The sequence below is a fragment of the Dermacentor silvarum genome, chromosome 5, assembly GCF_013339745.2.
Source record: "Dermacentor silvarum isolate Dsil-2018 chromosome 5, BIME_Dsil_1.4, whole genome shotgun sequence".
NCBI classification, from domain to species: domain Eukaryota; kingdom Metazoa; phylum Arthropoda; class Arachnida; order Ixodida; family Ixodidae; genus Dermacentor; species Dermacentor silvarum.
The window spans coordinates 49,381,120-49,393,455 of record NC_051158.1 but is presented as its reverse complement, the minus strand read 5'-3'; the positions used below and the strand labels follow the sequence as shown (position 1 = coordinate 49,393,455).

The 12,336-nt window shown below is 44.8% G+C and overlaps 1 protein-coding gene across 3 annotated transcripts in view; it reads right to left on the bottom strand.

Moving 5' to 3' along the window:
- Positions 1 to 3,896: 3,896 nt before the first annotated feature.
- Positions 3,897 to 12,336, bottom strand: part of LOC119453376 (GTP-binding protein drn-1) — a 14,825-nt gene continuing 6,385 nt past the window's right edge. The window contains exons 1-3 of one of the 3 annotated variants that reach the window (XM_037715419.2): positions 9,125 to 9,365; positions 7,330 to 7,840; positions 3,897 to 6,140 (exon numbers count right to left, since the gene is read on the bottom strand). In XM_037715419.2, the coding sequence (XP_037571347.1) occupies positions 5,793 to 6,140; positions 7,330 to 7,840; positions 9,125 to 9,147 (882 nt within the window). In that variant the 5' untranslated portion in view covers positions 9,148 to 9,365 and the 3' untranslated portion in view covers positions 3,897 to 5,792. Of the gene's footprint in view, positions 6,141 to 7,329; positions 7,841 to 9,124; positions 9,366 to 12,336 lie in introns of those variants that run through there. The other 2 variants (XM_037715418.2, XM_037715417.2) reach the window with 2 other exon arrangements.

Genomic DNA, 12,336 nt, shown 5'->3' with positions numbered 1-12,336 from the left:
AACGATGTAGCGTAGTAGCCGTGAGCGCGAGCCAGCGTCTTCATGTTTTGTTTCCCACGCGACGTCATCCTTTTACACAAGGCGCGCATCTGCTCCCATTTCTCTAACCACGCGACGCCATCCTAGGCCCGCGCGCTGGCGTTGGCCGCTGACGTCACGCTCCCCCATTTCGCAGCCCATGCTCGAGGCTTCGCCCCGCTCCGCGAGAACGCCCACTCAGATAAACGGATCCGGTGGGCTTGAGCCTCCTATGCTTAATGTACGACAATAAAACTGCGAAGTTACAATGAAAAACTTGTAGCGTACGAACGGTACTGTGCTCGTACTGGATATTGTCAACGTGTAACTGTGATCACAATGAGTGCTACAGTTAAAAAAAAAAGTTGTCTATGCGTAGTTCTTAGTTAGGCTGTTAGTTGTTATATATATATATGAACACTTCAGCGAGAGATCTCTTTCATTAAGCAGGTTGGTCGCGGAACCGATGACAGCAAATGAGGCAACCGATGACACCCCAATGGGGAACTAAGTTGATCAGGCGCGAAGGCGCTCGCGCGGACATCGGCGTGCTTGGCAAAAGGGACGTCCCCTCGTTCATTCGACGCCACCGACGGGACGAGTAAGACACGGCCGGCGCCAGGAGGTCCAAGGTGTTCATGAGAAACAATAACTACGGCAACTTCGCGACACCACACCCCTACGGAATATAACTAAGCTTGTGAGCGAGCTAGCTTTACTTCTACATGGCTGCTACCACTGGTATTCGCGAAAAATACTTTTGAAAAATGCTGGTGGCCATAATTTTTTGCGACAGGGCCGTCCCCGTGTCAGCAGGGGGGGGGGGGGGGGGGCGATGCAGAAATCTGAGGGGGGGGGGGGGTCAGGACATCCGGACATCCCCCCTGGATCCGCGCCTGACCACCTTTACGGGCATTACTTGCCAACTTAGTCCACGGTGGCGCCATCTACCACGGCGGGAGCAAACACACGGTGCTCGCCGCTGTAACAGATGACGCCACCTGTCTGTTGCAGTGAAATCGACATGTTTTAACCGGCGTCGCCTCAGACGACATTCACTTCGTATTTATGGTGGACTAATCTGGCAGCTAACGCGCGCAAGTACGGTACAAAACTTTATTCAAGATATGAAAATGTTGATTTGGAGATCAGCCAGTGGTCTAGCAGGAAGATTATTATTTTGAAAGAACCATAACGTTGGGCATGTTGCAATTCCCCGCTTGTGAAAACAGTGGCAAACAACAATGCCCGAGGAATAGGACTGGATGAACGCAGCACTGACTCACATAAATGTTCATTCGAAGCAGAAGGATAACCAGGTCACTAGGTTACACGTGATAGCAAAGTGTCTTATCTGTCACGTGTGACCTAGGGTTTTCTAATCGCGTGCTTATAATAAAAAAATCGTCCGTTTCTCCGCGCTGCGTCCATCCCATTCTCTTTTCTGTCACGTGGAACCTATAGGAGACTGCTTAATCTCGTGCTTCGAATAAAAAAAAAGTTTGTTGGCGCTGCATCTTTCTGATGCTCTTCTTGGTCCTTTGTCGTTTCGTGCTGTTTTCCTGTTTTCGCAAGTGAGTGAGTTATATAATGTCGCTTTTTTGGGGAATGAATAGGAGATGGAAGTGCGCGCCTGTCCGTTCTTGTTACATGGTCCGTGTTCATATTCTTGTGCACAATAATGCTTATCAAAATGGCTTGTATACCTGTACACTTTTGCAGACAGAATAAACATTCTACCAACCAAGAAATATCCTTTTACTAGGCTTTTGTAGGGCGTACCCCTGTAAGATTTATTCCTTGAAATGCTGACTGAAGCGTGGAAATTTGAGTGCGAAGCTCACCGTTGCATTATTGATAAGCTTGAGTTAAGGTGTACAGTTTTTCGAATCAATTAATAAATAAAAGTTTTTAAAGTAGTAAAGTCATAACTATGCAAAGAATATGTTTGTGTTATTTTCACAAATGTATAAACTGTGGTCAGAAAGAAATGCCAACAATTTGTTCCAATTTGCGTTGACGGGGAACTGCGTTTGGACGATACATGGATAAATCCTCAACCCTCTCTCTGCACTTTATTTGTTAATGTTGTAAATTATTTCTTCAAAGTCGAGCCTTTGGCGTTACTGAAGAGGATGACGTCATCTGAAGAGCGAAGGTGTTTCTTTTACATTTTTGGTAGTTTCTACAATATTCAAATATACTGAGCACTACAACGAAGCCTATGGAAATTTTATTTCTTGATGTTCTGACATTTACTCGCTTAAGGATGAACTATATGTTAGCATTTTCTAAAGTTCCTGGCATAATTCAAGTCATCAGGCATTGGGTATATAGGCAAATCAGTTCTGACGTAACCCGGAAGGGTGAGTAGGTCCGTGCACAGGAAAAGAGTCATGCACTTTAATGTTCCATCGAGCCCCAAGCAAACCCACACCGGTTTCTCAGAACGAAATATTCGCAGTAGAGAAACAGTTTTTCCTGTACTTATTTTTGAGGCAATAATTTTTCCTTTGCTGTAAAGCTTTCGTTTTGAGAAACCCGGGGGGAGCGGGGGTGGCTCATTTGTATCTTCGTGCTGCATTCGGGTCTATATGACAATTTTGCCCTTTCATGGCTTTATATTGGTTCAATAGTCGTGAATACGAAATGCCATCCCTTATCCTTTAAGAAAGTGTATTTTATTAAAAACCTTGGGCTGGTATTTTTCACAGCACATATCTTACCAGGCTTATTCTAAGTTATTGTGTAGTTAGACACCGAACACTGCTTTCCTTTGTTTAAGTAGGTCTAATCCTGAATGTATAAGTCGTCATTGAGAGTTGTGAATTAAACAGTATTGTACAGAGTACGGATAGGCAAATAAAGCGCGAATTTTGTTATGAGAAAGAAAAGTTCATGACCAGTGTTGCGCAATGAGTAACAGAATTTCTACGCAATAGTGCTATTACTAATACACTACAGTAGAAAATATATTGGTGTTCGTTTAGTGTTGCCGCAACGCAGTGGGTCTTGCTGTCACTGAAAGCGAAAACATTTATTCGATATTTGACTATCAGTATAACGGTTATTTCGCTAAAAAGCCTTTGCTTAGACCACGCATTTTACTCAAATATGCGATCGACTAAAAAAATTGTCTTGGCAACAAAATTCGCTAGACGCTGTGGTTCCCAATATTCTATGTTTCCTCGACACCATTCCCTTTGCTCGCGTGATTCATGACGACTGTACTTTGTTATAGGGTCAAGGAACGTGTAAATACCTGATATAGAAAGAAATGAGCAGAACAAGCTTAGTGCGTCTTTTTATAGCTTTATAGAACAAAACAATTGCGTTGGTGGATCTTCTATGTCGCGCTTCTGTTTGTACTGTTTCGTTTAACGAACTTGCACGTGCCTGTTTTATAAATAAATGTACCGAAGAAGATTAGTGCATCTTTTAGTAGTTTTATAGGACAAAGCAAATGTGTGTTGGAATCATCTATGTTTTCTTATTGTAGGTTTCGCTTCCAGAGCCAGGTGCGTTTTAGCACGTGCATAATTAACAAAAATTTTAAAAAACCTTTCAATATTCTATATTTTAAAATCCAAAATAGTGGTATACATTCGAACAATGTTTAACCCTTCAGGAAAGTCAATTTGTCGCACAATAAAGGTGACTTTACCTACGGATTTTTAAATTATTGACGAGGTATTTTTGCCTATATATGTCCTGGTGTACGTCCATGTAAGAGCGATATTACCCAATCATTTAAAAACGCATTGTGGAACCATGTAGTCAGCTGGAGGTAGCTTCTCTCCATCACTCCTCTAATATGGTATGCTACAACACCTTCTAAGAATTGATAAAACACACAGCAAAGACGTTTTCTTTTCACAATTTCTTTATTGGAAGACTCGGTCAGTGCGCGCAAAAAGAAAACGTGAGAGCAGAGATTATTTTTGAGGAAATAAATACTGCGGACACAGGACTATATTACAATGACAGGACAATATAAACGTTATAAAAACACATATAGCTTAAATAGCACAAGGGCGGATTCCAGCATGCACGCACATGCATCTATGCGGGTGAATGCATCACGAGTAATAGTGGAACCCAGACATTGACATGGCTTGTGTATTTACATATATTACTTTGATGTGCACAACCGAAACGTTTTGATCTTGTATGTAGATAAAACCGTCCCTGTTTAAAAAGATGTAATGCAACAAATATAAGGCCAATAACACGGACAATAACAACGGTTATATAGCGTGATTGAAAACGCATTTAATGAGTTGTCCCTGTAGTCATGCCGACATACAGGCCGAAGCTTACGCAGCGTGGGAAACCATTATGATTGGCAGCGCATTTAGTCATATCTGCTAAATCACGTTACTGGTTTCAGTTCTCATTGCGGTTATAAAATTGGCATGAAAGCTTTTCGCAAGAAGGCATCCACACTTGTTGTTCCTTTGATCTTCGAAAAAGTGTGCACTCGCAATACATATTCCACTACCACATTTCATAGGAGCACAACCATACATCATAGAAAAGTCATAGGTCACTGACACAATGTGCTCTCGCGTTGCCTGTCCAACGGAAAATGTCTACGAGGACATAACGTGGAGGCAAGGCTTTGTACCAGTGCATTAGTGAACACGCCTTCTTAGTGCCTAGCGCAAGATGTCTAAACAACGAAGATCTACTCTTCTGTTCCTGATGCCTCAACATGGAACTATGTGCAAAAGAATATGTAATAGAAAATTTTCTCCAAAAGACGCTTCTCGTGGCAAAGCCGCCGAGAGAGCCTCAAGCAGACAACTTCAAGAAGTCTCTCATCATGAAAAAAAATCTGTGAGAACACAATGACAGTTCGTGTTACGCAGTAGCAAAAGATGGCCACCATTCTGAATCAGTACCTCTGGAAAACTGGGCAACACGTCGACGTCAGCGTCGCGGTCGTTTGGGTAGTGACCTTGGCAACGTGTTCGCCACATGCTTCCAGAAATTTTCACGTGCAAGGAAAGCAGGAGGCTTTGACTTATGGAAAGCATTCATCGGGTGAATAAGGCATCTCACTTTTCTAGACATGTGGGCTGTCCGCACTAGCCAGGTTCATTCTTGCGCCACAGATGTGCATGTCCAGATACATTCCATTCAGCAGCGCCATCAGCATATATGTAAATTGCGGTGCCTAAAGAAGTGGTCGCTTTTTTAAAGATACTTGCATCTACTGACGGCACTGAGTCATGGGTCCCTGGAGGTCCTTAGACTGATTTTTATACTATACTGTTCCTTAAAACGGCGAGCAACCTGAGCTTCGCTCAGATAACTCCAATGGACGCCTGGAGGAGTTCTATGTCAACATGCCATGTCTCATTTGTTTTGTTGACACTTCGTGGCACAGACAATACGTCACTGGAGCTTGTGCAATCAGAGTGCAACTGCCAACCAGACGAAGACCTCGAAAGCAATGTGCTCGAACAAGTAAAGAAGGCGCAGCATCTTTAGTCCTTCACAAAGGCTCAACCAACACTCTCAACAAGAAGCCATCGTAACGCTTATCTGAACACCGAAAAGGTACGACGACACGCAACTTTTACTTTTATCAGGCGCAAACCCCTAGATGAGACCAGAACACTGTGGCCATTTTGGGCTTGTTCCTCAATGGAGCGAAGTGTTTGCTGTCCCATTCAAGCCGCCGGTCAACGTACCACGTGGGTAGTTTGAACTCTGCGATATAGTTAAGAATGCACACAAACACAAATTTGCACGGTTTCACGGGCTGTTCATGAAATTATGCAGCTGTGTCTCTTGGCACCGTTGGTGTAAAGACGCTTGTGTGAGTGGACTTGTGCCGGGCAGGACTGTCGCCGCCGGTTGGAGGGGGTTAGGACCTCGGGAAGCTTGCTCTGCATGAGTACTTCGTGAAAGACTTGCGTCACGTTCAGGCCTTCGAGCGCCGAGCACTCGACGTAGCCGTGCTCCCAGTCGATGGTGGCCACGGTCTCGGCCACTTCGTAGCCGACGCAGCGTCTGAAGGCCAGGTCGGCCTTGTTTCCAACGACGACCACCGGTGGCATGCCTTTGCCCAGCTCCGAGCGGGCTTCTTGGATTTCGTTGCGAAGCCGACGAACCTGCGCGAACAAGATAATGGACGTTAGTTTGTGCTGTTGTTTAAGCGACAACATAGCAATTACAGGAAACAGAAAACTGGTAACTGGTAACTAATTAATCTTGGCAGCTTTTGTGCATTGATGGTGTGCGTTTAGGGATGCGTTTCCTGATGAGCATAATTAGAGAGGCAAACCGCTGACGAACCAATGACACACTGAACTCCGTGTGTGACAAAATATGGATCATACTTTGCGTGACATTCGCTTCCTAAAGGCAGTCACCTTCAGTGCGGCATTGAAATTAGCCATTTGTACAGGATACGACTGGGAATATTTTTACCTCTGTTGTCCATTTGATTACGGGAAAAATTTAACGAACAAAGTCAATGTACCTGCCGCGTGCTTGTGCGACTAAAGTTGCCTTAGCCTGTCGCCAAAAAAAGCAACAAAAAATGCCGTATATGTTTATTTTAGCCATTGTAAAGATCTTCCGTGAACCTCTTGCTGCCCATTTTGCTTTATTACCAGCTTGCCTTCCAGTATGCTGAATTATGTAAATTGTCAGTGAGTGAAAGTTGTCAACGATATATTTATTTTCGTCAATAATGGTCCATAGAATATAGAATGGCTGTTGAAGGTTCAATAATATTAGCGAAGAAATATGAGCCCTAAATAATAGGCGGGAATACTGATCAGTCACAGAAAATCTGTAGACTTTAGTGTGAAACGCCTACCGGCTTATGGTGCATTGGCTTAGTCATTATTTTTCTAGGAGATTACATGCACGACAAAGAGAACCTTTCGACAGTCCTGTTTGCTTACTGGGGATTCATGGGGAATTTCGCATCCACTATCATCGCGGTGTAATGACTATTGGTTCCAATTCGATCTGTTGCAGCTTCCCTAGAATGACTGGGGTATATGTCCAAGTTTCTAAGTAACCTTTTTTTGCTGTAACGCAATCGCCGACGCTGAGTTGTTTCCGTCTATCGAGGACTCAATGAACGCGTCTATTTAACGTCATTCTTGTTAGTTCTAGCACGTCCCTAGAACGACTCTCTTCTAGCAAAGCTTTCACTACAGTAAGCGTTTTTCTTGGGTCCCACTGGCTCAGCATGGCGGCGTTCTAATGCATTATCCTCGGCTTCAACATTACTCAAAAACACATATGGATGTGACTAATATGACGCCATGCTCTGCGTTCACGCACCTCTTCGAACGACTCCTGGTCGTCGATGGCGTAGACCAAGATGAACGCCTGCGCCGTGGTTATGGCCAGCTGCCTCATGGCCGGGAACTGGTAGCTTCCGCTCGTGTCGAGCAGCTCCAACGTCAGCCTGTGGCGTCCACCGTTGGCGGATCCGTAGTCTCGCCTGTGCAGTTCCTCCACCGTGGCGTTGTGCTGCTTGGGCACCCGGCCGTACAGGAACTGTTGTATGAGCGACGACTTGCCCACACGAGCCGCTCCCATTACGGCAATGCGAACGGCCGTGGAGGGTTGAGCCATGCCGGGGGCAGCGACTCCGCCGGTGCCGGTGGGACTCGACGACGGCAGGTGCAATCCGCTCAGTGTCGGCATGTTGTCTGCTTCCTCACTGTCTGGGTGTTGCTGCTGGTGCTTCTTCTTGCCACCACGCTCGCGCTTCGGTCGCTCGGACTTGGAGAGATGCGCTGAGGAATCTCTCCTTTCTTCGAGGGCCTCCTGGGCCACTTGAGAGTACCTGGGTGGGAGAAAAAGAAAAGAGAACAAACAGATCGCTTGGTTAGAAACATTGGGCTACATTAACTTAAAATGAGGAAGCGATGGTAGCAAAGGTGTGGTAGAGGTGCACTAGACAATTGTCTGGTTTGCTATCTTAGAAGGGATCAGATAATGGGGATCATTGGAAGGCGCTGCAATGTAATTACGGGCAGCTTACCGATATTGTTGTGATAGCATTTGGAGGTCATTGCGAAGAAAAAGTTTATAATTCGTTCGTTTTGCAAGCACTAATGTGTCGGGCTGTAACATTATAGATAAGAAAGAAAACTGAAAGGAAGTTATTGACCTCGCAGCAAGCAATGGAAGACTCAGGCAGGCTTTGCATTACTAGATGGAAAAAATATATAAACAGCAGACATCCAAAATCAAAAGAGGTGGATGACAGATGGAGTAGCACACGATGAATAAGGATTATAAACAGGGATAAGGTGCCTCAGAAAGGCAGGCCAACGTTTCGATATGAGAACCTATCTTCGTCAAAGGCCTCAGGGATAAGGTGCCTCAGAAAGGCTGGCCAACGTTTCGATATGAGGACCTATCTTCGTCAAATACCTCCTATCCTATAGGAGGCCTTTTACGATAGGTCCTCCCATCGAAACGTTGGCCAGCCTTTCTGAGGCACCTTATCTCTGTTTATAATCCTTAAACAGCAGACAGTAAGTGAGAAAGCCAGCAAATGTAGCTCATATTCTATTTAGCTACACTATGCACTTTTTCCCCAAATTAGAATTAAGCGCAAGAAATAGAGTTCTGAAGTTCATCTAATGCGTAAAGCAGTATTCTGTTAGAGTGATCGAATGAAACACTGTTTCTTCTTTTTGGTCCTAATATTAACTAGAATATAACCTACACCAATTCGTTTTGTTATCCAAATAAATCCTGCCAATAAATTGCGTGTTGTGCGTGCTTAGCTTCTCGGACTTTATAGTAAACAATAAAGAAAGTGAAACATTCACTGACAATTGCAATAGCGCAATGGACGACACCTCAGCTTTACATATTTATACACAAAATCGGGGACGTGACAAACTTTTAAAGTAATTACACATGCCACCATGTTGCTAACAAGGAAGGATCCCGCAAACAGTTTTCATTCTTTCAACATCAGCTCACTCTGAATCATTAAGACATAATCATACATCGGGGCATGACAGTAAGACTGAAAAGCAGGGCGGATGCTACAAGCAAATTGGCAGCCCCGCTGCTCTACCCAGCGGTTGAGAAGATGTCTCATTTAACTCACCACTTTTCAAAATCCCCCTCCATATGCTGGCCGTATCCTTACAGGCGAATACGCTAAATTACCAGAACCTCGGTTGTTTTTTGAACGATATTCCTACGCTGCGCAATACCTAACGCGGACAGGATTCTGAAGCTGCGCTGCAGGTGAGCGTTGATCGTGACACAGCGTGCGCGCAGAACTAGCAGCTGGCGTGGAAGGGGCTGCTGCCGTCAAACGGCGAATATATGTGACAGCGCTCGTCTTGAGAGTTTTTTTCATGCGCGCTCTCACCGACACCTGTGCCGACTTGCCGGTCGAGCACTCCCCTCGAGTTGCAGGAGGTAAAGCGCTTTCATTAAACGTACGGGAGTGCTCGGCGAGCTGTCGAGGGTCCTCTTGAAACCAAAAAAAAACTAAACAAAAAACAAGTCTTTGTTCAAATACAACGACTGATTTCGTTCGTGGAACGTTCTAGGAATCGCACCAGATCGCTTGTCGTGGAGAACTCGATCACCAAAGATGACGGAGAAAACGACAGAAATATCTGACGTAAGGCCGACGTCATCTAGCGATGATGACGATGTTTTCCTCGACCACGAAGCGGCTGGCGTTGTCGTCACTACGAGACGTCGCACCCATTTACGGAGAAAGTGTTGTCACTACGTGGAAGTGGACATTGCTGTCGGCATGCTGTAATCAAATAGACAATCCTGAGTATCTGAAGTGCAGCAATTGTGATGGATTTGGTGAGTCTCACAAATATCAACGGTTGACAATGCGGAAACCACGACAAAAAGTGTCTTAAATGACAGCTTAAATGTCTGTCGCACGCCTGAAATCTTTCAGGGTGACAACTCCTTCTGTCTTTATGACAGCTGGCGACAGAAATCGTTGACCGGTTTGATGAAACAAGACGTGACATTTCTGGTAAAAAAACTTCAATGACTGCGTTGAAATACACGCTGCTGTCTGGCAGGACACCAGAGAGCAGTTCAAAATTTGGACGCTACAACAGAAATTACAATCGCTACAGTATAAATTTACAATTCACCTACTTAGCTCCCCATGGTAAGGTAATTTCATATTTTGTTCGTCGGCATTGGTATGCCTAGTGCTCTTCTAATAACTGAAAACGTCATTGCTCAACGGAGGAAGCGGCTTCCTTACTTTTTTTTCCGTCATGGTGGGTATGACGTTCCAAATATTACCTCAACGTTAGCAGAAACGAGCAGATCGCTAGCTCCGCAAGCCAAAAGATTGTGCAGGGAAGGTAGTACTGGTGTTGGCTTGTCGCGAGCAAGTAGACCATCCCTCCCAATTCAAAAATCCATATGACACGTACGCCATATTTCCAATAATCTCCTACTATTATATGAAAGGACATATGAAACATACGTGTTAATATGATATTTTTGAATACAAGGCGTATGCTTAATATAAGATTTTGCATAGGTTTTTTTCAATCAGTAGAACCAAGGAATGACTATGATAATGATGATGATCATCAAAATCTTAAAATACTCGGTGTATTAGTTTGGGCAAGAAAAATGAAGACGATTGCCACTAGGCGGCAGAACGCTCTGAACTATCTCAATGGCGATAAATACAACTCGCGGTGTTTTTGGCCTGATGAATATAGTGAGGACTATATAGCCTTTATGGTGCCATTTGTCAGTGTCAGTGTCGTGTATCAATCAGTATCAAAAACGTATGTAAATTTGGTTGCCGATAAGCTGAGGTGTTGCCATGTTTTCATCATGCATCATCGTTTTATCGGGGAAGACTGCACAAACGCAGAATTATTCACCTGTTGCGCTTGTGCGATACCCGACACCTGATTAGAGCTCAGCGTTATAAAGGTAGCAATAACAAAAGACCAAAAACTACAGCGCACGACAGGAAAAGACACGCAGACGACGCACAAGTTCGAGAATAAAGCATTTTAGCAGGCAGTCCCATAATTCACTGGTAGCTGAGTTGTATGACAAAATACATTGCACATGAGTGCTGAAAAAGGCCGTTTAAGGCATTCATGGGAATAGTGTAAATAGCCTAAGGTCGTGTCGCTTTTTGATATAAATACTCCCGTCACAGCGATGAACTCGCAAAGTAAAGACGCCATTTACAATAAAGTTTCGAAGGTTCAAAAAGTAAGGTCTAATAGTTTTTCATCTGGATTTCGATGTTTTGGAGGCTCCTTTGAATAAAGGCGTTGCATACTGAGCTTCGCCGGAGTCGGTAAATTTATGAGCTACCGTCACTCACTCACTCACCGAGCTCTTGACTATCACCTGCCACAAAATGGAGCCCCCGTCGACTGACGATTTAATTCTGCCACACGTTTGCAACGAAAGGAAGAACACGCTTACGTGCAAGAAACATTACCGCGGCCCGCACACAACAGCGATTCGAGAACGGAGACGACTGCGAGTAGTAAACATGAACTGGTACAGACGCTGTAAACCTCTTGCATAATGTCGACACCCTATGTGCACACTTGGTTCCAGCCACCATCGTGGCACACACGGGCTAGCGCAGGACACGCTTACGAAGTTTGTGGCCTGAGGCCGTGCCGACCGTTCGTCCATATTTCGCACTGGTTGTATCAATTAAGGAATCCACTAAAAGGAATCCGTATGACACACACATGGCTATAGATATCCGTTATTTAAACTCATGAGCTACTGTGCCATCGCGGGCTGCGCGTCGCTCGCCTAAAGTCATGTAGGCGACAGCAGTCACGTTTCTTGAGGCAAGGATAATGTTCCGGGCAGCGGCGGTTGGGACATGCTGATTCTATAATCTAGTGGAATATTCTATAGCATTTGCGAGGCCGCTTCGGGGCGGCGCTAGATGACAGCGCTGGGTTGCTACAAAAGTTCCTAAGATATCACAGCATGCGGCACTTTGTTTTTTTTTTTTTTTTTTTTCTTGTAATTTGCGCTGATGGACTCAGGAACGACTGTGAAGAAACGTTGTAGCTCCTGCAGTCCTCTTCCCGTCGCCGCTTTCACAGTGTAGTAGCTCAACTGTACTAGCCGCGCTTGATCCTTCGCCGCGCATGCGCGGAGAAATCCAGAGATGTATTACAGCGAAGCTGCATATGACTCGGATTCCGGGTTTCTCGTCTCCGTCAACGGAACAGACGACAGAAAACCATTCTACGCATTGAAGCGAAAAGTGCCTATCTCCACTGGAGTTGTGGCTGCAAGACACACCCCAGTATAAGTTTT